The 27500-nt window shown below is 41.5% G+C and overlaps 1 protein-coding gene across 1 annotated transcript in view; it reads right to left on the bottom strand.

The window, feature by feature from the left end:
- slc8a1b (solute carrier family 8 member 1b) overlaps window positions 1-27500 on the bottom strand; it is a 125326-nt gene that overhangs the window by 23893 nt on the left and 73933 nt on the right. Inside the window, 2 exon segments of the mRNA XM_029449121.1 lie at window positions 391-536; window positions 12321-12427. Of these exon segments, the coding sequence (XP_029304981.1) occupies window positions 391-536; window positions 12321-12427 (253 nt within the window).

The following is a 27500-nucleotide window of genomic DNA, read 5'->3' as shown; positions in this document are numbered from 1 at the left end:
GCACACACACACACACACACGCACACACACACACACAACACATGGATGGTAATTACATCCACGCATGTCTTAAGAGTCTGCGGAGTCTGTGGAGAGGGAGATCAAGGGAAGGACGTACACACGCAATTTGTTCCTCCAGATATTGGAAGGATTTGTGATTGTGTGAGTGTAATATGGGATTTTGTGTTGTTTTTGTGTGCATTGGTGTGTGTCTGTGTCTTTTGCTACACCAGTAACATATAATACAGAACGTTTTTTTCTTGTTGTCTCTTTTAGTATTTTAGATACTCCAAAAATTGGAGTCTGGAAATGTTCCAGAAGTAATTTAGACTGCACGTTAAAACATGCACCTTAAATCACAGATGTGTCCGACCACGCCCCCCGCCTCACCTTGAACTCATACGATTCCTCTATGATGACCTCCAGTTTGACGTGGTCTCCCAGCATGGGACGGCCCATGTCAGCAATGCGCTGATCCTCTTCATCTTTCCCCTTCAGCGCCTCTTCCTCCTCGTCCTCTTCCTTCAGCTGTTCCTCTGAAAACACCACAAGACAACGATCACTGGACCGTGTTAGAACAGGATGGCAGCATCGACTTTATACTTTATTATTTCAGTATAATCCACTTAAACAATACTGTTTTCCAGGGAGTCCTGAGCACATACATTACAACTATAACATAACATAACACATATTAACCAGGCCATGTTGGTAATGGCCTGGTTTCCAGCCAGAGAAAGCAGTTAAAGCTGTAAGCAGTGATGAAAGGTGGAAGAGCAGCCGTGTTTAAAATGCTCTTAAACATGAGAGAAACGATCCCACCGTGTTTTGTGAACATCAAAGATCCTGGTGGGCATTTGGGGGCACCATGGAGCCTGCCGGCCCCGCCCGAGCACAAGCACGATGTGTACATTTCTAACTGTGTAACTACTCTCACTAGTGTGTAAAAGAGAATGAAGCTTTGAAACTAAACTCGGTGGTTCCCAGCTGCAGCATTCACCTTTGTGTTGAATTAATATGTATAAATATCTGCGGTTTCAATTTATATAATAACGTTCACACTGTTCAATAGTTTAACACTGAATTAAAATATACTTCCAGTATCCTCTCATTATATCTGGCCTTCTTTCTCACACACAACCCCCCCCCCCCCCCTGTCCCTCTTTTCCATTTTCTTCTTCTACCCGTTTCTATATGGTGTGTGTCAGTAATTGAGATTCACTGTAGAGCCTGAACTCACTGCTGGGATCAAAGGAGAGAGCGAGAAAGAGAGAGAGCGTGCGAGAGAGAGAGAGAGAGAGAGAGAGAGAGAGAGAGAGAGAGAGAGAGAGAAATACAAAGCAAGGGAAAGAGAGAGAAAGGCCACGATCAAATGTTCCATGGGGGAACGGTTATCCATGCCATTGCCTTCCATCGTACAGTGCAGTACATTGTGGGAATGCTTCAGCTCATTTGTTCCACTTAGTTGAGTTACAGCTTGGAGCTTATAGGTCACTCGCACACATATGCATGCAAATTCAAACTTTTACGCCATCATAAGCAAGAAACACAGTTTGGCATCGTGGCTCCCTGTGCGTCCGTGAAGCACGAGGGCAAACACAAGAAGAGCAGCAAGCGAAGCCTCCCGGGCATAAACTAGAGCTGACTTACATTGTCAAGTTCAGAAACCCAAGTGTAATTAAATTGCATGTTTGTCCTCTGCTTTGAGAACATGCTTATGCTTAGTGTATGGTTAATGCTTTAATCCCTCATTAGTTATGTGTCTGCACTGATGGAGACAATCCAACGGCTTCATTTCAAACCATATTCACATGAAGTAGCACCATCATTGTTCATCAATCGAAAACTATCTATCAGCCTGAATATTGGACCTGTTGTTTGTTTTACATATTAAACACATATTGAATATATGAAAGTTTTTCAAATGTGTTATATTGTTTTGTAACTGTTTGCTCTGAAAAACACTTTAGATATAAAATGTTTACTTAAATTGCACAGTAAGAATTATCTCTCAAATGCCCTCCATGGGTTTCCTTTAGTAAACTTTCACAATGCACACAATATTATGGTTACACACACACACACACACACACACACACACACACACACACAATGTAATGGTGATTTAATGAACTCAATTAACAGCCTACACTAAATCCTAATGTGGGATGAACATGGCAGTATCCTTGTTAGTGTGTGTGTGTGTGTGTGTGTGTGTGTGTGTGTGTGTGTGTGTGTAAATGGACCTGACAGAGGTTGAATGTTGCTGGGTAAGATGCTGCTTCCTGTCAAGGCTGCTGTCTGTACCATTAATCATTCATTTTGATTCTTCCTCCCTCCGGTGTCCTTCTCTCTGCTACTTTGCAGCTCTATTAAATTAAATACAACTGAATGTGCCTCACTGCCAGAGCACATGCACATAAATAATGCGGAACTGTCTGAGTGAGTAGGAATTTAGCATTTAAATTGGGCATTTTTACTCCTAAATGTGTGTGTGTGTACTGTATCTTTAAATAGGCAGCCCAAACTAAAATATGATCAGGACATAATCTACCTCTGCCCTATCCTAAAATATCTGTCTCTTTGTTACATAACTGTTTCTAACCCCTTCTCCTTCGTTCTTAATCTTTATTTTCATTTTGATCTACCTTCTGTCATCTCATCCTCTTTGTCTCTGCTTCTCAGGATTACAACTCAATTTGTATCGCTCCTTCTCTCTCTGCCTTTCTCTCTAATTCCTTCATTCCTGATATAGTTTAAATTCAAATGAGCTTCAGCAACCTGTCAGAGAAATCGGTTAGCAACCTGGACAACATAGCTGTCACATTGGTATTTTCACTGAGTCCATCTGGGGATTCTCCCTCCAATTAGTAGTGTCAGTCGTCATTTTAAATTCTCTCTCATTATCTACTGTGTTTACCAGCAGTCCTAAAAGAGGATTATCATCTACTTTTCATTAGATTTCTCCTCAATGAGCACCTTTGTATTTTGATAACACAGCTAGTCCTCATCCTGATGCTCAAATCCCCAAATCATTAATCTAATCCTCTTGTTTATGTTCCTCCCGTCTGCATGTAAGATGATGCAGGCACTTCTTGTCTTAGTATAAATAAGGATTGTAAATTAGAATGAAATGATCCGTGGTTTACAAATTGTGCCAACAAACCCCCCTCGACCCCAAACCTAGAAATGTAAGGTTTTAACAACAGTCTAACTTTAAAAGAACAATTCACTTGTGGAGCGTGCCTGTCTAGTTGTCTGGATAAAACATTGGTCAACATGTGCTGACAAGAGCACATGGTTGTGTGTGTTTGTGTGTGTGTGTGTGTGTGTGTGTGTGTGTGTGTGTGTGTGTGTGTGTGTGTGTGTGTGTGTGTGTGTGTGTGTGTGTACATGGGCTTTCACACCTTGTCATGCTTTGATAAAGTCCCTAGCTCCACAGAAGTGATGGGAGACAACAGTGAGAAGAGTAGAGTTGAGGAGAGAGGAAGGGAGGTTGAGGATAAAGGGTAAAGAGGAAGGAAAGAACAAAAAATCAATCGAGAGCAGGGGAGAGGAGAGAGGAGGAGAGGAGGGGAGGGGAGAGAGCAGGGGAGATGAGGGGAGAGGAGAGGAGAGGAGAGGAGAGGAGAGGAGAGGAGGAGAGGAGAGGAGAGGAGAGGGGAGAGAAGATGAGGAGGTGAAGGGGAGAGAGCAGGGGAGATGAGATGAGGGGAGAGGAGAGGAGAGGAGGGGAGGAGAGTGGGAGAGTTGAGGAGGGGAGGAGAGGAGAGGAGAGGGGAGAGGGGGAGAGGAGGGGAGAGGAGGAGAGGGGAGAGAGGAGAGGAGGGGAGAGGAGAGAGAGGAGAGGGGAGGAGAGGAGAGGAGAGGAGGAGAGGAGAGGAGAGGAGAGGGGAGAGGAGAGGAGAAGAGGAGAGGAGAGGGGAGAGGAGGAGAGGAGAGGAGAGGGGGAGAGGAGAGGAGAAGAGGAGAGGAGAGGAGAGGAGAGGGAGGGGAGAGAAGGGGAGAGGAGAGGAGAGGAGGGGAGGAGAGGAGAGTGAAGGGGAGAGGAGGAGTGAAGGGGAGAGGAGAGAGAGAGGGGAGGAGAGGAGAGGAGATGAGAGGAGAGGAGAGGGGAGATGGAGGAGTGAAGGGGAGAGGAGAGGAGAGTGAAGAGGAGAGGAGATGAGATGAGAGGAGAGGAGAGGAGGGGAGGAGAGGGGAGGTGAGAGGAGGGAGAGAAGGAAAGAGGAGAGGAGGGGAGGAGAGGAGAGTGAAGGGGAGAGGAGGAGTGAAGGGGAGAGGAGAGTGAAGAGGAGAGGAGGGGAGAGGGGAGAGGAGGGGAGGAGAGGGGAGGTGAGAGGAGGAGAGAAGGGGAGAGGAGAGGAGGGGAGAGGAGAGGAGAGGAGAGGGGAGGAGAGGAGAGGGGAGGGAGAGGAGGGGAGAAGGGGAGAGGAGAGGAGAGGAGGGGAGAGGAGAGGAGAGGAGGGGAGAGGAGGAGTGAAGGGGAGAGGAGAGGAGGGGAGAGGAGGGAGAGGAGGGGAGGAGAGGAGAGTGAAGGGGAGAGGAGAGGAGGGGAGGAGAGGAGAGGAGAGTGAAGGGGAGAGGAGAGGAGGGAGGAGAGGAGAGGAGAGTGAAGGGGAGAGGAGAGGGGAGGACAGGATTTTTGCACCCTGACATGTTTGATGGGTTCAGGTTCCATCAGAGGAGACAGACGAGGAGGGGAGAGTAAGACAGGAGGCAAACTGTCAACATATAAAAACAAAAGGAGGAGCAGAGGGGAGAAGTGTGGAGCAGCAGAGGAGCAGATGGAAAGGAGAAGGGAGACAGGAGAAGACACGGTCTTTGACGGGATTAAAGAGTACAGCAGGGGACAAGGCAAGGAGAGGGAAGCTGTTACTCTGTCACACTTTTAGAGAGTCCCATAAGAGGAGACAGAATAGGAGCAGGAGGAGAAAAGACAAGTGGAAATGTTCAGTAGTCTTGTATGTCCACAGGGGAGGAGAGGACGACAGGCAGATGGAATGAGAGAGAAGAAGAAACGGGGGCGAAGACATAGACAAAAAGAAAGATGGCAGGTGAGGAGAAAGAAGAGGAAGAGGAGAAGGACGCTAAATGAGGAGAGAGCAGAGGATGTAGAGAAGGAGAAGGAGAAGAGGTAAGTGAGGAGGAATGAGGACAATGAGGAAGTGATAAACAAGGAAGAGAAGAAAGAGAAGAAGGAAGTTAAGGGAGGAGGGAACAGAGGATTACATTTAGGAGGTAGATGAGGATGAGGTTGAAGAGAAGACAGAGGAGGAGGAGGAGGAGGAGGAGGAGGAAGGTTATGGTTTACAGGAGCTAGATGAGCAGATCAAATAAGGAGGAAGCTGAGCTGGAGGATGATGATGTTGATAAATCGACAATCTAATCATAATAATATTAAAGTTATACTATAATAATGACTTATATAATAATAAACACAACAACTATTACAGACATTTGCAATGATCGTCCATCATTGCAAATGTAAATGTCACTCACTGTAATAAAAGAAAATAAATTCATTCATTTACATTGTTTGGTGATTTGTACTGTGATGGCGACGCTTAATGATCCTGCTGAAACAGTGAACACCTCGTAAAAATGTTTTACTAATGTTACTATTGTGCACATCATAACAGAGGGTTCGATGAGTTTGTACTTTATATGTAATACACTGATGGCTGAGAGGTGAACACACACACACGCACACACACACACACAGGCTTTATAAAGAGATAAGCATGTCTCCAATTAATTAGTTGTTTTGGCACATGCACAATCTTAATGCCAGAGTAAATAATAATTACTGTTATGTATTATTGCATAACTAAACACACACACATGCTCAGATACACACACTGAAAGACGGAGAAAGAAATAGGAAAAGGAGGATTAGAGAAAAGGACATTGCCGTCGGATTAAAGCTGCTCCATATATTTACACACAGGGACGTATTTGTGCGTATGCTTCTGTCTGGTCACATGTGTGTTACTCTACGACTTGTGTGCGTCTGTGCATGTTTGATACTATGTGTGTGTGTGTGTTAGGACATGGGGTCATCCCCCTCTGCAGGGCGTGTGTGTTTTCAGCTGGCTTCCCTCTCAGCACTGTTCCTCTCGTCACGCTGCACTGTCTCCCACCTGGATGAGTGACAGAGGGTCACAGACTGCAGTGAACTCTCCTCTGCCTCCCGCTATCCCGAGGCTCCTCAAAAACCTGCAATATCACAGGGTCATCTGGAAACTTCGAAAGCCTCCAGAGAATTCAGACTTTACCTCCAGAAAAACAAAAACTTCTAATGAGACGCATTGTATTTCTTTAACGAAGATTAATCTGTTAGATGACTGGATATTTGTCTGAACCTGCAAAGACTTAATATCTGGCTCCACCTGCACACACGCACCAAAGCAGAACACAAGTTCGCACCTGCTGAGGTTGTTTAAAGGCTTTCTAGGACACGACGAAAAACGGTGCCAGAAATAGTGAAGGATAAATAGGTTAATGGAAAAGTCTTTTCATCCTCTCCTGAACAGATAAGAAACATTTGTGGGGACGCAGATTTTGGTGGAAAGATTTAAACAGTTTACATTAATAGGATACAGATGATTGTGTTCTGAACCAGCAGGGACTACTTTCCTTTTGTCCAGTGGAAGTAAAGGTGAAGCTCAAACTAACACATATAACTGCTTGTAGCTGATTTTGGTATCTGTGTTTTCGAAACTGCGTTGTCAAATCAATTTGAGGGAAATGCATTTTCTCTCCCGGGTTACGTTTGTAAGTTTGTTTTCGACGTACCACAAATACGTTTCTAATCAAAGTAAAGGAGGTCGATGTTCTGTTCTGTCAACTTCCATTTGTTTAAATTTACGTCCGTAAATTAAATAATGTAACTAACGTACTTATTTTAAGCCAAACCATGATCTTTTAAAAAAATCAATCAAGTAGTTACGTTTTATTTTGTTTAAATGTACAACGTTTGAATAGTAAAGTACCTTACTGTACCCTACTGTACCCTACTGTACCTTACTGCACCCTACTGTACACTACTGCACCCTACTGTACACTACTGCACCCTACTGTACACTACTGCACCCTACTGTACACTACTTTATCTTACTGTACCCTACTGTACACTACTTTATCTTATTGTACCCTACTGTATTTCACTGTACCCTACTGTACACTACTGTACTTTACTGTACCCTACTGTATTTTACTGTACCCTAATGTACCCTACTGTATTTTACTGTACCCTACTGTACCCTACTTTATCTTACTGTATCTTACTGTACCCTACTGTATCTTACTGTACCCTACTGTATCTTACTGTACCCTACTGTACCCTACTTTATCTTACTGTACCTTACTGTACCTTACTGTATTTCACTGTACCCTACTGTACCCTACTGTACTTTACTGTACCCTACTGTACTTTACTGTACTCTACTGTATTTTACTGTACCCTACTGTATTTTACTGTACCCTACTGTATCTTACTGTACCCTACTGTACCTCACTGTACCTTACTGTACCCTACTGTATTTTACTGTACCCTACTGTATTTTACTGTACCCTACTGTACCCTACTTTATCTTACTGTACCCTACTGTACCTTACTGTACCCTACTGTATTTTACTGTACCCTACTGTACTTTACTGTACCCTAATGTACCCTACTGTATTTTACTGTACCCTACTGTATTTTACTGTACCCTACTGTACCCTACTTTATCTTACTGTACCTTACTGTACCCTACTGTATCTTACTGTACCCTACTGTATCTTACTGTACCCTACTGTACTTTACTGTACCCTACTGTACCCTACTGTATCTTACTGTACCCTACTGTATCTTACTGTATCTCACTGTATCTTACTGTACCCTACTGTATCTCACTGTACCCTACTGTATCTCACTGTACCCTACTGTATCTTACTGTACCCTACTGTATCTCACTGTACCCTACTGTATCTTACTGTACCCTACTGTATCTCACTGTACCCTACTGTATCTTACTGTACCCTACTGTATCTTACTGTACCCTACTGTATCTCACTGTACCCTACTGTATCTTACTGTACCCTACTGTATCTTACTATACCCTACTGTATCTCACTGTACCCTACTGTACCCTACCTTATAAACAGCAGCAGCCTTCATTCAGCACTGCGACCCGTAAAAGGTTGTTACTCATTCACATCTCTTCTGTTCTCGGTGAAGTCAAACAGCTGCAAGAGAAAGGAGTGAACTACAGTTTCCCTGCTCATCCTTCTGTACAATGTGTTCTGGAGCTCCTCATAGCAGCACAGCAGATGTCACATCCGCTGCTTGTTTAGTCAGTACATTAATCCTGCCAACCTCTGTTGCTTACAGCGAAAAAAACTAATGAACAACAATAAAGGGAAAGCATATTAGGCTTTTATCTGCGGCTCAGAGGCACTTCACTTATGAAGAGCTGGTTTGACGGAAGATGAAACGGGACCTTCCTGAATTACAATAAGAACAGCTGACTTTGTTCTTTCACTCGCACACGCCGTGAATTTTAAAACCGTTTTCTGGAATTTATATCTGAAGGCAGAATTCACACATTAATCAACATTAGAGAGAACGTGCCTGAGTTTCAGTGTGTTTTCAGCTACTGTCTCTGGGGCAAGATTCTTAGAAGCCTATTTGAAACATGTGGGGTTGTGCCAAAATGCATTGGGAAAAATCAATGTTGCGTTGGAGAGTCTTTCTGCAGCGCTCCGTGTGTGAGAAGAATTAATTTATTGAAAGCCTTTTGTAAACATTGACACAGAACTAGGGAGAGAAAAAGATGATAACCAAATCTCAGTTGGAGCACAGACTGTAATCACGTCTCTGCTATCATTAGCTTGTACTGCTCGGGAAAATAATGGGCGTAAAAACATGGGATGACAGTTTAATAGCTACAACTTCAGCAGTCATTTTACTTTTAATTATAAACCGTAAGGATACTGCAAAACCTGACGATAAATAAGTACATACAATATGTACATGCGTCACTCTTTACGGAGTAATTACACATAGACATAGTTTGGATAGTTGTAGTTCATCCACTGTCAAATTCTAAATATAAAAAATGTACGCTTCTTCGGTCTAAGTTCATGATATGTATCTCACTAATCCGAATAAGGGACTCTTGACTGGAGAGGGTCTATCTTGGACTCAGACGACAGAGACACGTGGTGATAAGTACAGTTTGTGTACATATATACACAGTCATGGGGTGAAGCCATAACCATCTGTGCAGGGCTAATTTAGCACACCACATCAGCTCATAAAACACAAAACCCACTGCAGCCCCGAAACTATAAGTGCACATATGTGTGTGTGTGTGTGTGTGTGTGTGTGTGTGTGTGTGTGTGTGAGTTTCTTTGTATCCCGGTGGTGTGTTTGATCTCCTGACTGTGATAATGTGATATCCAGCCCTCGTCTTTGATCCCCTCATCACTATAAACACTGCTGATGCCTGGTAAACACACACTGCTATTAACACAATGATAGCACTGCTGTGTGTGCGAGTGTGTGTGTGTGTGTGTGTGTGTGTGTGTGTGTGTGTGTGACAGAGATAGAGCTACTTTTAATGAGTGTACCCACTAGAGTTTAAGGGCATAAAACCTCCTTTAGACAACAACCTGGAAACTCTGTGCTGTGCTGATTTACCTCAAACTACTTCCTGTTTCCAGCTCACATTCACAGGTTCAACATTAACGTGCATTTGGTTTGTAGGTAAAAGGTCGTGAAAGTTGCATCTTATGTAAAACGTGTAGGTATAATAAGCCTACATCTTCTCAGTCAATACTTTTTGTTTTCCCTTTAATCCAATGCCTCACTGTCATTTCTTTCTTTCTATGTGCATTCTTTTTGGAAAAGTGTTAATACGAACTGAAATAAATCACGACTGCTCCTACAAATATCTAAATGATTGCAAAATGCACATTTGTCTGTGTCTGTGTTTGAAAAGCAATAAATAAGTGGACAACTACGGATGAAACAGATGCAGCATGTGACTGCAGGGACACATCAATCTGTCCTAATTACACCAATTTGTACAATTTATTGGACATTATGTGTTACATAATGTCCAATAAACATAACACAACCATGAGCCACAGAATGATGTAGGTTTTATGGTCTCCCTGAGGAGGAAAGGCTTGGTTTGTTATATTATTATGAGACTGAAGACATTTTATGCTTCATCTCTTTCTATATTATAATTTTGGCTTAATTATCTTTTATTTTAGCTCAGGAAATAGGATCATTTTCATCCTGTGAAAGACAGATAACAATGTCTTGTCTTTTGCTATTTGACTTGTCGGGGTCTTCTTTGGTTGAGTTGAGCTCACACTAACATCCTCTTGTAGATCTCTATATGCCTTTTTTTGTGTGCCAATTATCCACAAACGGGGACATTTTCAAACACCAGCAGAGAACAGATCTCAAAGCAGGGAAAGCTCTTGGCTGGATGAGGGGGACACGAGAGAACAGGGCAGAGGAAAAGGAAAGGAGAAGAAGGGAGAGGACAGGTGTGATTCCCACTGAGCGTTCTGTACAGACCTCTGAGGAGAAGCAGAGGAGGAAAAGTAGAAACAAAAAGAAAGGAGTAACTGCGACGTACAGAAGGGAGCAGCAAAATCGCTCCTGTGTGTGTTCAACCTGAATCCCAAATCAACAGGCCGTTTAAAACATAAGCGATGAGGGAGCCGCTCTGCGTTTTGTCACTTTAGAAATATGGTATAAGTGCAAATGATGCTTTGGTTTTATTTCTTGTAGCTTTGCCAGTTGTAAAGGCATTTTTTCCTGCCAACTTTAAAGTGCTGTTATCTGGGCTATATTTGGGCTTTTCATAAAATAAATATGATTCAAATTGCACAAAGTCCACTGAGACAAATATCACACTTACTCTGTGATGTCTTCTAACCAGTAATACCCTCAGCTCTTTTTTCATTTGCCTCCATATTTAGCATGTCTGTGCTAAACTTCCCAGAGCGCACCTATGGATCAAACAATAAACGTGTCTTCTGTTACTACATACAATCTGTATGAAGCAGAAACTATACTGATCCTTCGCTTGTGCATGTTGAACACGCTTAACTCAAACTCATTCAATTCAAACTGCAACTTAGAAATACTACAAATTACATTTAACTAAATGTTTTTGTCATTTTTTGTTATCTTTTGCATTCTGAAGTGTTCTTTAGCTGACCTTGTTTGTTGCATACTTTTATTTTTAATTGTGGTGACGTGCTTTTGGATTTTTAAAAGTATTTTTGTTTCTTTTTTGTTGAATGAATATATATTTATATTTATATATATATATATATATATATATATTTATATATATATATATACATATATATATATATATATATATATATATGTATATATATATATATATATATATATATATATATATATATACATATATATATATATATATACATATATATATATATATATATACATATATATATATATATATATACATATATATATATATATATATATGTAGAATATCTTGGGACCATGTTGGAAATAAGTGTTTTCACTTTAACATGTTATACTTTGGATGTTCTTGTTTCTCTCTCTGATAATCAATAAATACAATCAATCTGTAATCAATCCAGAACGCACTACATACCTTAAAACTTGCTTAGAAATACTATATTCACTTATAATATGCACAGCCATATTGGTTATAACACTGCAACTGCTTTAGAGCACCGTTCATTAACTGACTACAGTGTGAATTAATCATGTGTTGTATCAATGAGTGATGAATTAATTGTGCGATTAGCCTGTTGATTCGGGATTCTCCAAAACCTCATAAAATGCATTCTCAGTGCTGATTGGCTGTCACACCTGTCCGTTCCTTCCCGCCGCGTCTCCATTGGGGGGTTTCAAGCAGAACGTAGAAGGAGGACTGCTTATTGTACTCCTCCCGGTCTAAGATCCTAACGGTTATGCTCTTCCTGTATGGGACACACACGTACACACATACATAGAGGGAGCTCGTGAATGCATGCATGGTAAACAAACAACATGGCAAGGTATGTACACACACAAAGAAAACACACACACATGCACGCATACACGTGGTGGAGGAGTGGATGTGGTGAGATGAGGTGATCCACAACCTGCTGCATGTTCACTGTCATAGTAAGGACACATCAGGAGGTACATGAGCAAGAGATACATCAAAATGTCCTCCTGTGCGCCTCCATGTGTTGAGAACATGCAGCCGACTCCCCGGGGTCAAGGGGTCAACGTTCACGAGGCTCACCCCCTTCCTGACCTTTGGTGTCGTTGCTCCCCACCAGGCGAGGTTCTCCGATCTCTACGTAGAAGGTTTTGTTCTTCTCGTACTCCTCGTCATCGATTATTCGCACCTTGATGGTTTTACTGAGGAGGGGAAGGAAGGAAGAGAGGAAAAAGAGAAGGCAGAAAAGTGAGGAGAGGACAGACTGGAAGGTAGTAAACCAAGAGGAAACAGAAAAGAGCCGCTTCGGTTTCCCCACAGGCATCTGAAGCTCGAGAACATTTCTTTTTCAATTTTAAAACCTCCAACAACATCTAGTTATTAGGTAACGAAAAACAGGTTTCTATTTCCACATCGTCTGAGCATACAATCTAATTTCAGACTGAGTGTGGATGGTATCGGAGCAGCTCAAATTAGTCTGACAAGATTGCTCTGATAAACTCCTCACTCTGCCATCCTGAGGCTCAATTCAACCTTACACTCCAGCCTGATATCAGCCTTTAAAACTAAACTTTGTGACTTGGATGCTAACAGCTAACGCTGCCTTAACAGGATAGGAAATGTTCTCTGCAGCTAGTTAGTTTTGGTTATCTCATTGGCTGCCCTTTGAATGGTCAGCGGCAATCGAGGTCAAAGTTGAAATAATTAGAAGTTTGAGCGCAGAGGCAATATTGCACGCTGCGCCTCCGCCTAGACGGGCTGCGCCGCTCTCTCCAGAGGAAAACAACGGCACAGCCAGCACAGAGCTGTTTGTACCTCTGATCATGTGAAAGCAGCTTAAATTAAGAGTTTATCAACTCTATTAGTCCTTTTGGCGGGAGAACAATCATGAATCACAACAATGAATTTGGCGCTTTTAGGATCCAGCAGCAGGTTTAAAATGCTACACACTGCTTTCCATTTTCATTAAATGATTTGGCAATATAATATATAAAAAGTGTCATTTTCTCCATCATAATTTATACATTTATAAAGCTAAAGATGCGTGCGGGAAACCAGGACACATCACCATCAATTCAGCCGATCTAAGCATCTTTTCACATATTTGGCTGAATTGAAAGTGAGCTGACACTAACTGCAGACTTTAAAGGTGAACAGATCAACATGTAGACAAGTCTGAGACATTAGAAGAAGAAGAAGAAGAAGAAGAAGTAATCCAAGACCAGATGCAATGAAGGTTGAGAGTGAAGGAGTGAATCTTTTTAACAGAAACAATTACACACCAATATGCCACATCTGAAACAACACATATACAACCAACCATCTCTGCAAGTCTATCTTCTTCAACAACTTGTGTAACAATGTAACATTTTACAAAACTCTGTGATATGAGTGTGTCATCTTTCACACGTATATATATATTAATGTTCTGCCATCGTTCTCCATCTAAAACCTCTCGCTGTCTGATTTACAGAAGGGCAGTAAACCAGCAAGTGAACAGTAACACAGTCTTATGCTGATAAAAGAAATACAAGCCAATGATTTCTTTCTCTAAACTGCCAAGTGTAGCTCCTATTATTGATCAACCTGATGCTCCAGTAAGACTCGGTATGGAGAGTGCAGTGTGTTGTTTGTGACTGTGTGTATTTCTTGTGTCACTTGGCCTCAGTCATATTTGGCAGGGGAGCTAATATCAGAGATCACAGGGCTATGGAGCGGCTACACGGTGTTTCTACAGTATGTGTGTGTGTGAGTGAGTGCCTGTGGGCGTATGTGTGTGTTTATCTGTGTTTCCAGTCTGGAACAAAACCCGTATTCTGATCCAAATCCACTACAAGGAATAACAAAGAAGAGAGAGAGAGAGAGAGTACTCATAATCTGGCCTATAGGGTGTACAATGAAAACACACACACACACACACACACACACACACACACACACACACACACACACACACACACACACACACACACACACACACACACACACACACACACACACACACTTGTATAAGCCATTATCTCTGCTCACAGGTCTGTAACCTGTTTTGAATGAAGCCTGTATTAAGATAGCAGCGTTACATCTGTACATATAGCAACACCACATTATAAATCTACTATATTCCACAGTACAGCCGTGTTAGGGTTGAAAAGTAAAAGTATTCATTGTGCAGAATAACTCCTTTTCAGGATGTTAGAATAACACAAATCTAATATGTCATTGCAGAGGGAAATTGCCACTTACAGGACCTTTTCCAGACGGTTCAGAACATGGCTTAACTGTCTTATGACTGATTTATATGCTGCTAAACTGTCTGTCTTCGCAGAGCTGTTCTGTAATTGTTTGTGTTTTGCTTTATTGAACGGTAACTTGCTCTGCTTCTACTGCTCCCCAAGTCTGTGTTTTACTTCTCCTGTGATTATTGTTTTAAATTGGTTTCTTGATTTTATGCTGCCAACCTCAAACCTGGCCAGGGAATACGGATTAATACTGAATGAATAAATAAATAAATAGGAAGAGCGGTCAAATTAAATTGAGTTGAAGTACATTACTTCCCTCTGAAATGTATATAAAAGAGCATACAATGCTCAAGTAAAGTACAAGCATCTAAAAAGTGCACCGTTGAGGAAAACATCTACATATCTGCTTCCTGCCACCAGCGGCCTTGGCATCCTTAGCATCACTAATTGATGGCAGAAGACAAAGCGGCCTTCTAATCATCTAATTATACATCAGAGCATCAAAGGTTAATCTGTCAGCTGCATAATACAAACACAGTAAAGGGTAAACCGTTCAAATATTATATGCAAACACCAACACCAACACATGAAAATGTCAGGGGTTAACTCATTACACTGGAGGGATTATCCAATACATCACTGTCCTGTAGCAGCAGATGGAGAGCAGTTTGCACCTTCTGGCCTGGAGAAGCTCGCGACCTCGAGGGGCTGTCACTTAACACTCAAGACAGCAGCCGAGGTGATGGAGGAAAACCTTCCCCTGCCTCAAGGTGGAGCCCTCGAGCAAGGCACTACCTCCCAATTGATGGAGTGGAAGGAATATTCCTACTGGGATTATAATTGGTGCTATTGCTACTTCAATTAACACAAGCTTTATTAACAACGTAGAAGAACACATGTTGTTTTATGATTTTGGAATTCACTGTCGTTCGGTTTCACATTTGTATGAGTGGTCGTCCTTCCTAAGCAGCGACATCCACCCTCTCAATTTGCACGCACATTGCTAACAAAGCTCTCATTAAAAGTCTACAGCAGCGTCCACGGCAGGTAACACAAATCACACACGGACCAGAAGCAACACGCGTCCCATGAGAACAGGATTTTGGATAATATTTCTCAACAGAACAAATGTTTAGTATCGTTATCGTGATCTATCAATGCCGTGGCAAAACATTTACCTGTGACAGCTATCTGACTAGATATCAGAGGAAGTTTAAATGACTGTGTGTGTGGAAGAAATATATAAATTGTGATTTAACTGTCCAGATATTATCATACAAATGTGCAAATTAATCACTTTTACAGAGACAGACTGGTGGAGACTTCTTTTCCTCCCAGATCGGGAATGATGACTCCTTTGTTGAAGCTGGCAAACCTCACAGATGACCAACTCACTGGAAACACACACACACACACACACACACACACACACACACACACACACACACACACACACACACACACACACACACACACACACTGGAATTATTATCTTTATCTGCACCCCTCTATCACTCGCTCTCTTGTTTCACACACTCCAATACGCACGCACGCACACACACACACACACACGTGCACTTTCCTCCGCATGACAAACATACAGGCTGTGCAATATGCTGTCCCATTGCCATGGAAACGCAATGTTTGGGTAACCAACAGGGGTGGAGAAGATTGTTTCCAGACCAATGATGTGTGTGTGTTTGTGTGTGTGTACTGACAAGTAAGTGTGTTTGACAGAGAGAAAGAGGTCACATACTGTACACACACCACTGATTTATATGTGTCAGTCTATATACGTATGTATGTATACGTGTGTGTGTGTGTGTGTGTGTGTCTGTGTCTGTGTGTGTGAGAGACTTTGATATTGCACAGTAGCCTACATTGTTTGCAGTAAGTGGTGGCTCTTTGTGTGTCTGTATTTGATCACATGTTGATCTATCTATACAGTAAGTGTGAAGAAATGCTTGAGTGTGTGCTTGGTGATGGTTCAGTAAGAATAATGGAGGATGAAATGTGCTGAGAAACACGTGATAGTAACTTACACTCTTTACATACATGCATGTTTGAACTTCTATACTCATAAGGACCTTCGATGAAATCCTGATTAGTCTCTTATTTTGACCTGAAGCTAACCCTTACCCGAACATTGACCCTAAAGGCCAAAGGTTGGTCTTAAGCCACCTAGTTTTTTGCGATGTGTCCCCGGGCATTGGCATTATTCTGGCTCGTATGTGAGAGGAATTACTCTGATTAGTAGGTAATCAGTGCACGAGAAGAGAAACAGACGTGAGAAAACGTCCGGTGTGTGTGTCCGGACCTTAAAACCAAGTCTTAACTCTCAAAAAGCTCTTTGATAGAGGCCTAGCCAAGTAATGTTCAGACAGACAGACAGACAGACAGACAGACAGACAGACAGACAGACAGACAGACAGACAGACAGACAGACAGACAGACAGACAGACAGACAGACAGACAGACAGACAGACAGACACACAGAGGTGGTATCACACTTGCATGGCATCATTCACAAATGTGTCACACCAGCATGCTTTCGCACCCACACACTAACACACTAAAGGAATTTAGTGTTCAGAGGAATCCAAAAATGCACACACACACACACATTACTCCAAGGACCACAATGTCTGTACATCTGTGTTTCCACAGAGATGTCCTCCATCTGAATTTGGCCAAAAAAGCCAAAAAAACAAGAGAACATCTGAACAGCTGTGACAGATCTTCACACTTCTCCATCACACTCCATCTCCTCTTCCCCTCCTGCCGTTTCATCCGCTCTTCTTCTCCTTTTGTCTTTCATAAACACGATTCCCGCTAAACTTTTAGCACTTGGTCTCTGTCAGCGTTTACAAAACATTTCACTGAAACTCTCAAATAGAGAAAACTTCCATTGAATTAGCCAGAAAAATAAGAGATTATGGAATAAACAGCCAATGATTATTCAAAGACATCTCGACTGAGCCATGTTGAAGTCATGGATACGTTCATAAATTATACCTTTGCCAGTCTGAGTGAGCCACAATGTTTGTTCATGTTGGTGACCTTCACTTTTCCTTTTCGCTGATCAAGTTTGTTCATGTTTCTGTTGTCATGATTTTCCACCATCGCCTCTTTTCAAGATAAATGATTTAGCAGGTGTTTGGCTCTTGTGCTTCTACAATTTGGATCCTGAATATCTGCCATGATGCTTTAAGACATGAACGTGTCGACTGTCTATTAGCAAAGGAGTAAATCACATGATTTGGCTTTAATAAAGAGAGGACACTGTAACTTAAACAGACAGGGGAAGATATGAGACAATGTTTCGAGGTTTGTGTTGGAGATTTAGCACATTTATAAGAAATAAACCACAAACAAACTACTTTTTTCCAAACTAAACCTGCCTAAATGTTATTTTACAATATGCATTTTATACAATTTGTGAAAATATCTGAAAAGTGCATGCATTTGAAATCCTTGTGTGAGTGCTTTTATTATTGGGACACTGTGTCAGAAGAGCAGAACATCACTTTGGTGTGTTGTTTTTCGGAAACATACTGCTGCGAATCATATGTCTCAACTGTGCGACTGTGCTCGAGGAGCTTCAAAGTAAAAGCCCTGTTGCATGCTGTCTTTAAGTTATTTTTTTGCCAATTGCTTTTTAAATGTCTACTTTCTAGGTTTTAAGTACAAACTGTATCTCGCTGAGAAAAACAAAGTTGCCAGTTAGTGGTGAGCCTTTCTGTTGCATGTCACATACTTGACAGGAACAAAGCGCTTTCCCCTGCCTCGCTCACAAACATAAATACACAGGAAGTTGTAAAGCACTGAGGGCAGCAGTCCCGGTCACTCCTCAGGAACCTTCCTTAGCGACGTATTTGGATCGGAAAATCTGAGTTTGGGAACCACCGATTTATTTTAGGTTTGAGGAAAAAATGCTGCCGCTCAGCTGGTTGGTTGGTGTGTGTGTGTGTGTGTGTGTGTGTGTGTGTGTGTGTGTGTGTGTGTGTGTGTGTGTGTATGGAGGAAAGAGGATAGCAGACAACCAGGTCCAATTAACATGACAGTGAAGGAACAAACCTGTGTTTATCTTTGGGTGTAGCTGTGATTATAATCCTTATAACATTTAAAGTGCTGATAAAAAATTACACATTTCAACACATGTTTACACAGTGAACGCTAAGAGTGGCTGTGTTTTCATGTTCTCTTTTGTCCAACCAGTTCTTTAAATCAGTGTGAGGTGTGTGTATGTGTGTGAGTGTGTTTGTGGGGAACAGATTGCTGGTGGGTGGACTTCGGTCTCAGAATAAACAAAAGAAGTGTGTGTGTTTGTGTGTGTGTGTATATGTTTATGTTTATGGTGTGTCCTTGCGGGAATGGATGAAAGAGTGTCAGCATGGGTGCTTGTTTGTGTGTGTGTGTGTGTGTGTGTACAGTTTGTGTTGTATCAGCTCATACATTAAGAGTCACCGGCTCAGCTCTAACCTATACCTTCTCCCGACCCACTGCCACTCGGGCTGTGTGGAGCGTTCAGTCGTGGAAGTTATTGTATTTTTATCTTTACTTCGGATCAAGTATACCCGTCTAGTTTATAAAACGGTAGACGTGCTCATTAGTTTTGTATATTTTCAGGGACTGTTGCAAAAACCAAGAAGCTCATAAACATCAGAGAGAAACACGAGAAGAGGGTTACAAAGTGGCAGAGACATTTATTATTATTTGTTATTATGCACCTTAAAGAAGGGGGGCCTCATTCAGCGCTGAGTGTGAGTCACGGAGTGGGAGGGAGTAGCGGCCGGACTGGAATTGGGCCACTGTTTGACATACTGAGGTACACAAGAGGGTGTGTTTGTCTATACTTATGCAAATGTGAACGTGACAGTGATTTTATTAGCAGGAGTGTTTAAATACTCACGTGTTACACAACTCTTTGAGTGTGTGTGTGTGTGTGTGTGTGTGTGTGTGTGTGTGTGTGTGTGTGTTGTTTACATGCAGTGGTTTCATAAGACTAAGCTGATAATGATGTTGGCTGCAGTGGGAAACTACAACAATAGGCTGACAGCGCTCAGCCAGGCCTCCTCTAATAAGCTCCAGTCTGCCCACTAATACACATAATCCTGATTTATGGAGGCTAATGGAAACAGGAAAAAGGTTACACACACACACACACACACACACACACACACACACACACACACACACACACACACACACACACACACACACACACACACACACACACACACACACACACACACACACACACACCTGCTGCAGGGCTGCTATCGGTCCCACATTGACTGCAGGGATCCTGTGTGTCTCTATCCCTCTTATTATAAAATGTTTATTCTCCGACGCGCTGATGGAGAAATAGAGATTCTGATTCAACATTAAGTATATCTAGATAATTAAAGCTTTTGATTCCTCAAACGCTTTAAACATTCTTTGTCTGGTAATTGGTATTTGCATTATCTAACGTAAGATATAAAAGTGTCATACCCTTAATATATTTATATATGAAGTTCAGATTTTTAGATAGTAGACAAAGCGCCGCAGGCAGAGCCCTGAAGCAGAGGGAGAATTCATTACTACTATAGTTTGAAAGTAACATTTGATAACATCAAAACATATCCCGAGCCATCAAAGATAAACTCATAACAGCTAATAACTTCTTTCATTTTTCTTATTTGACATCATTATACAACAAGCTGTCCATCCCAGAAAAAGGTTTAGCTCAATAATGTGTTTCTGTTTCCGTTGAGAAGCTTTCACAGCTTGTTTAACTCCAGAAGGTCCGTGAAGAACTGCAGTGCATTTAGCTTGTTTTCTCAGCTCAGTCACTTTACAAGTCGATACCAAGCAGGGCAATCAAAATAATGTTTATGGGAATGAACATTTTCATTGGACAGCACTATGCAAAACAGTTGACGAAGCCCTAAACCGCAGCCAGTCTCAGTGTGTGTGTGTTTTGGGGCGGGATTCCTATCTGCAGTATATCTTGTTAACCTAATAAGGAGTTTGGAAAATCCTGGGGACTCCCTCACACACATAAATGTGCACACACAACCATAAACACACGCACACATACATACACACAGCTTCGCATAGGAAATGTCTTCAGGGAGCTTGTAAATCTGATTGAAAACACACATGAGTATGTGTGTGTGTGTGTGTGTGTGTGTGTGTGTGTGTGTGTGTGTGTGTGTATGTGTGTGTGTTCCACTTTACATAAAAACTTCCACCAACTTCTCAGCTGTTGGGGAAGACCTGAGAACGCATTGGTTGTGTGTGTGTGTGTGTGTGATCGAGAGAGAGAGAGAGAGAGAGGGGGGGGAGAGAGAGAGAGAGAGAGAGAGAGAGGGGGGGGAGAGAGAGAGAGAGAGAGAGAGAGAGAGATTGTGTGTGTGTGTGTGTTCAGGTCCAGAAGTGTACTCTTGGACTGTGTGTTACTGTGTTTCACTGTGCATTACAATTTGTTACTGTGCGTTACTGTGCATTAATGTGTGTTACAGTGCGTTACAGTGTGTTACAGTGCGTTACAGTGTGTTACAGTGTGTTACAGTGTGTTACAGTGCGTTTACAGTGCGTTACAGTGTGCTACAGTGTGTTACAGTGTGTTACAGTGTGTTACAGTGTGTTACTGTGTGTTACAGTGTTACAGTGTGTTACAGTGTGCGTTACAGTGTGTTACAGTGTGTTACAGTGTGTTACAGTGTGCTACAGTGTGTTACAGTGTGTTACAGTGCGTTACAGTGTGTTACTGTGCGTTACAGTGTGTTACAGTGCGTTACAGTGTGTTACAGTGCGTTACAGTGTGTTACAGTGTGTTACAGTGTGTTACTGTGCGTTACAGTGTGTTAAAGTGCGTTACAGTGTGTTACAGTGTGTTACTGTGCGTTACAGTGTATTACAGTGTATTACAGTGCTTTACAGTGTGTTACAGTGTGTTACAGTGTATTACAGTGCTTTACAGTGCGTTACAGTGTGTTACAGTGTATTACAGTGTATTACAGTGCTTTACAGTGTGTTACAGTGTGTTACAGTGTATTACAGTGCTTTACAGTGTGTTACAGTGTGTTACAGTGTGTTACAGTGTATTACAGTGCTTTACAGTGCGTTACAGTGTGTTACAGTGTATTACAGTGTATTACAGTGCTTTACAGTGTGTTACAGTGTATTACAGTGTATTACAGTGCTTTACAGTGTGTTACAGTGTGTTACAGTGTATTACAGTGCTTTACAGTGCGTTACAGTGTGTTACAGTGTATTACAGTGCTTTACTGTGCGTTACAGTGTGTTACAGTGTATTACAGTGCTTTACAGTGCGTTACAGTGTGTTACAGTGTATTACAGTGCTTTACAGTGCGTTACAGTGTGTTACAGTGTATTACAGTGCTTTACTGTGCGTTACAGTGTATTACAGTGCTTTACAGTGCGTTACAGTGCGTTACAGTGTATTACAGTGTATTACAGTGCTTTACTGTGCGTTACAGTGTATTACAGTGCTTTACTGTGCGTTACAGTGTATTACAGTGCTTTACTGTGCGTTACAGTGTATTACAGTGCTTTACTGTGCGTTACAGTGTGTTACAGTGTGATACAGTGTGCTACAGTGTGCTACAGTGCGTTACAGTGTATTACAGTGCTTTACTGTGCGTTACAGTGTGATACAGTGTGTTACTGTGCGTTACAGTGTGCTACAGTGCGTTACAGTGTGTTACAGTGCTTTACTGTGCGTTACTGTGTGTTACAGTGTGCTACAGTGTATTACAGTGTATTACAATGTGTTACAGTGTGTTACAGTGTGATACAGTGTGTTACTGTGCGTTACAGTGTGCTACAGTGCGTTACAAGAGAAATAGATGAAAATGCAGCACACTTTACAAAACAGCTAAATTCATCTGTGCTAGAAGCTTGGTAACCTAGTGACCAGTTGCAGGGTTAGTTGGTAACTATTGTAACTGATAAGCTAATGGCTAATACGCTAGCAGGCTTGAAACATACTAGTGTATGCAAATCATTCCTCATTTGTAGAGTTTGTGAAATCAACATGTAAAAGTTGAACACATTTACTTCGCCCTTACAAACAAATCAGCTGATTCTGGCGATTCAATTTAAATGAATTGACTTTGCAAAATTATATTTGGATGTTTTCTAAAGGCTGATGTAACCGGGCCTTTCTTTTCTCACTTAGTCCCAAACTTCATTTGTTTCTCCGTAATTCTTTTGCAATATATCTAATTTGAATATTTCTTATACTCTACGCTGGGAGATTGTCATTGCTTATTAATGGTGTTTTGAGCTATTCTAGTCAGGACACACACACACACACACACACACACACACACACACACACACACACACGCAAACTGCATCTTGTAATTGCAATTAGAGCAATAACCGAGTAAGAGCTTGTTTAAGAAGAGAAGAAGTGACAGATGGAGAGGCTGCAGAACAAAGTAATATATAAATATATTGCATACGTCGTGTTCTGTATTTACAAATGAACAGCTACATAATGAAATTAAAGAGAAAGACTGTGTGTGTGTGTGTGTGTGTGTGTGTGTGAGAGAGAGAGAGAGAGAGAGGCAGCGAAAGAGCAAGATAGGATGTGAATGCTAATCAGCTGGTGCTGCCAAACCAGCTGCAGCGCTCCATCATTTCCAGGGCATTTATGAGCTCTAAGCTGCGCGATGGGATCAGCACTGATGGAGAGTGACGCACGGTCAAGTGGACTGAAGAGCCTCTGGAGCCACAAGCCACAACAGTGAAAACACCTCCGTTTCTACCAACGGCTTTCATAATATTCTAGATTATACCCTCAACCTCAGAAATCAAGGGTTCATAAGACCAAGCTCAGACCTTTCAGCCAGACAATGATTTAGTTTTTGTCTGTTACAGATGGATTGTTACGATTGCTTAACATTTCTTTATAATTGTGACTATATTCATGCATAGTAAATACATTATTGCTATGATGTGTTTAAGTTGTGTGAACTCATGCACCACCCCACACCGTTGCTTTCCACCTCACTACATAAATGGCACATTCATTCCTGCATTGGGTCTCTATGTTGGCAGTGGGTGTAAAATATGCACTGACAAATTGTCAAATGTGAAGGTAATTCTTCACGATTGTGAGCTGATTAAAGTGACAAAAGTAACGGACTCTCTTGTCACTTGCTGGCTCTAGAACGTGTTTTGAGCGACTGACATCAAAGATCACTAAAACTCCATTGTAGCTGCACTGTATTGATAATATGCTGATGATGTGATGTTATGTTGCCTATATTTTGGGAACGTGCTACATTTTTCGGATGCATGAATGCAAACTCAAGCATGATGGAAAACACTGCAAATATAAGATGTCCAAACAAGCTTTTGGCAAAACAAGGATGTATTCCCTGGTGATTAAAAAGCTTGATTTGGCTGTTGAAGTAAAGACACATGTTATAATATTTTCTCTGGAGAGTTGAGTTGGATTTTTTCTTTGTATTTCTTTTCAATATATACTTTGCAGACTTGCTTGTGTCCGACTTTCCAAAACCAGCAGGGTAACTCATCTACATGTCAAACGACTTAACTTAAATGTGATGTTTTATAGTTTGACATCTCAGACATGAACCTTCCACCCTACAATGAAATGACAGACATCCCCCTGTGAGTGTGTGTGTGTGTGTGTGCTCTGATGTGTTCTCCACTTCCCCAAAGAACGGGACATCGGTGTCAAGAAGTAGGACAGATGATTTCATCTGAGACAGCGATAAATGGAAAGCTCTCATCCACAATTGAATGCAGATGCTCTGTCTGCACTCTCTTTAGGTTCATCTCTCCTCGTGTTTCTCCTCGTCTGACTCTCTACTCTTCTTTCTTGCCCATGAGACCAGGAAAAACATTCCACATGATTTTTCAAAACATGTTTGTGCCTCAACCAGAAAAAAAAAGTGTTATATCTCATGAGGATCCAATAGAACAGCGAGGAGTCGTACTGGAGTGAGACATGCGTATTAATGCATTTTCAAATGTCTTCAGTTGTGCCATATTTAAAGAGAAAAAAGATTATTGTAGAAATAAGACAACGTATAATATCTAGTGTGCACAAACTACTAAATTGTGGCCTCAATATGTATATTCTCTCTCTCTCTTTGTGGCCTCTCCCGAGCTGCGTACACATTGTTTGCTATTACAGGTGTTTGAATGCTCCACAACCCTGCCATAGGAGTCCCCATCAAGGTTGTTAGTGATGAAAAGGTGACGCTAATTCCATCTTTGCTGAAAAGGTAGCGGGGGATTAGTCTATTAAGTCTCCTTTCACTAACTCCCCCTCATGTATTGCTTTCTTTATATCTCATCCTTTAATAATAATACAGATTGAATTCAAACAGCAAGAAACCATTTTACTCTTCAATCTCCTTTGGATACCCCCCCCCCCCCCCCCTTTATTTCTATTACTCTATTGTGTGCATGTTTGCTGTATGTGCTTGTCGTTGGATGCTTTTGTGTGCGTGTGTGTTTGCTTCTTGTCACGCTTTCTTTGATCAGCCACTTTCTGTGTGTCTGGGAGTCGGTGTACGTACAGTATGTGTGTGTGTACGTGTGTGTGTGTACGTGTGTGTAAGGAAGTGAAGCTGGGTTTAATACGGTGTGTAGACTGTAAGAGCGAGCGGCCGGTAAAACCAGGGTCAGAAACTAACAGATTACTTTTGATATAGATCACGACAACAACATTAACTGGATTCTGTAACCTTGAAAACTGTTTTTATCACATTATGTTCCACGACCACTTAATGTGTTAAGAGGTTGTGGTTTATTTTGTGTCTTTCTGTGAGGTCACATAAAACATGTTTCTTTATGTAAAAATCATGGGGTTAGTGTTACAGAACAAAACATAATATAAACAGGAGAGAGGGAGACATATAAACAAGTTCCATCATAGAGAACTAGAAGCTCTAAATCAAATGTGGAAAATATCGATGACAATAAGCTTAATATTTGATGACGGAAATATGTGAGTAAAGAAAAACAATGCCCTCTTAATTTACAATATTTTACAATAATTACAATCTACAGAAGCTGATGAGTTCATGTTCCTGCCTGAAGCTTTCTAAATCCACTAATGTGAACATGTGACCTGCAGCACTGGGCTCTAACTTTGGTTGCAGGAAACGACAGTATGGACTCGTCTGACCGCTCAAAAGACAGCAGGGGAAAAGCAAATGGCAGACCCATTCACAGGGCTGGAAGCCATACAATAAAGCTCACTGTCTTTATACCGGCAGCTTGCTCTTTGCCATTTTCCTTTGCAAACCTCTGAGAGGAAAAAAAAGAAAAAGAAAAACTCTTTTCGCTCTTTCTGTTTCCTCCTGTTGACATTTCCTCTCAATCTACAGATTCAGTGGCTCACTTCTCCACCTCTTTTCAAACTCTCCCTCCTCTCCCTCCTCCCTCCTCGTCCTCCTCTTTTTGGCCGATTAAGTCGAGCAATGGCACACTATTCCAGTTGGCAATGCCAGCCTCTCTTTCTGCAACCTACACACAAACTCCAAATCTCTTTCATTTCCCCTCCAATTTCCAAATGGATTTTATTGGCATGAAGTGAAGCGGTCCATTCACCTCCCTCTTCACCACCTCTCTTTGTTTCGGTTTTGAGTTCACTTCAGAAAGCTTTATTGCCATGATTCAATGACAATAACTTTTTATTTTTTCCAACCCTCCCTCCCTCCCTCCCTGCCTCTCTCAATCATTTCTTTGTCTCCCTCTCGTTTGTCAACTCAAATAGCTTTTTTGGCGCAGCCCAACATAACACTTGCAACTGAACTGAGTGTGTAAACCTCAATAAACCAAGTAAATTAAAATGTATAAGAAATATCTTCTCTTGTTCTTTTGAGCTATCTCTCTGTCTCCATTATCTTTCTTGAGCATCACTCCTTCTTTCCCATTTGTTTTTCCTACATCTCTTCCTCTCCTTCCTCGTCTTCATGCATCTTTTATGAGCTCCTTCTCCTCTGTTCATCTGATGTCCATCTTTTCTTTCCTCTCAAATCTCTCTTTCAACTTTCTATAATGAGCATGCATTTGAATCAATCAGGGTTTAATGGCTAAATTAATAAAAGATAATGAAAGAGAAAGTCAGTCGATATTCAATTACAAGACGTAGCGTTGGCTCAGTTAGTTATAGTGCTGCCAGTGTGCGGGTCCACTTTGCTCTGTAGTGGGAACGAGTGGAGAAAGGGGTCGGATTGTTTCCACGGCAACGTGCGTCCAGCGTGGCACGGTTTCCAAGGCGTTTCCAAGGCAGCTTAATGGCTCCGCTGCCAGCTTCTCTTAAATGGCTTAGTCTACGGATGCCAGGGTATTTATAAAGACAGACAGAGTGAGAGAGGCAGCGAGGTAAATTAAAACAGAGGGGGGGGAGAGAATTAATTTCCCCATCTCTCGTCCCTTCTCTCTCCTAACACCAACTTCCTTCTCTTTTCTATTGTTTAAATAAATCCCACAGTTTATTCTAGAACTACTTTGAAGAACTTTTAAAGCTTATAGTGAACGCTGGATCCATGTTAGCATGCTAAAGAGTCACTCTCAAGAGAGCTTTGGAGTCAAATTGGGCTGGAAATTGGTGTGTGTGGTTTGAAAGAAGCGGGTATTTGAGTGAGGAAGAGAGGTCTAAAGAATGATGCTGTTGAATTGCATCATGGGAAATGTAAGATCAAGCACCTCTGGAGCCGATCGATACTAAGGACTGAAAGTCAGGATATATCTCCACCTCTGCCACATCAATTGTTACCTTTATTGTTTGTAATCAGTCTCGTCTGAGTCAGTGGTATAACATTATTTATTATTTATTTGTTTATACACTGCAATGACCTCCTTAACCAACAATGCAATAAAACATTCTGTATATAAATAAGCAATAGAAAGAAGATACTTTTTAAATAATTAAATCTCTCAGTGAATAATTCAAAAGCATATTGTACACAAGCTACCGATTATTATGTATCCTTATATATGTTATCCTGCAAAGAGTCAAATCTATTTGAGC

This window comes from Cottoperca gobio, chromosome 15 (assembly GCF_900634415.1).
Source record: "Cottoperca gobio chromosome 15, fCotGob3.1, whole genome shotgun sequence".
Taxonomy (NCBI): domain Eukaryota; kingdom Metazoa; phylum Chordata; class Actinopteri; order Perciformes; family Bovichtidae; genus Cottoperca; species Cottoperca gobio.
This window is presented reverse-complemented; position numbering and strand designations above follow the sequence as displayed.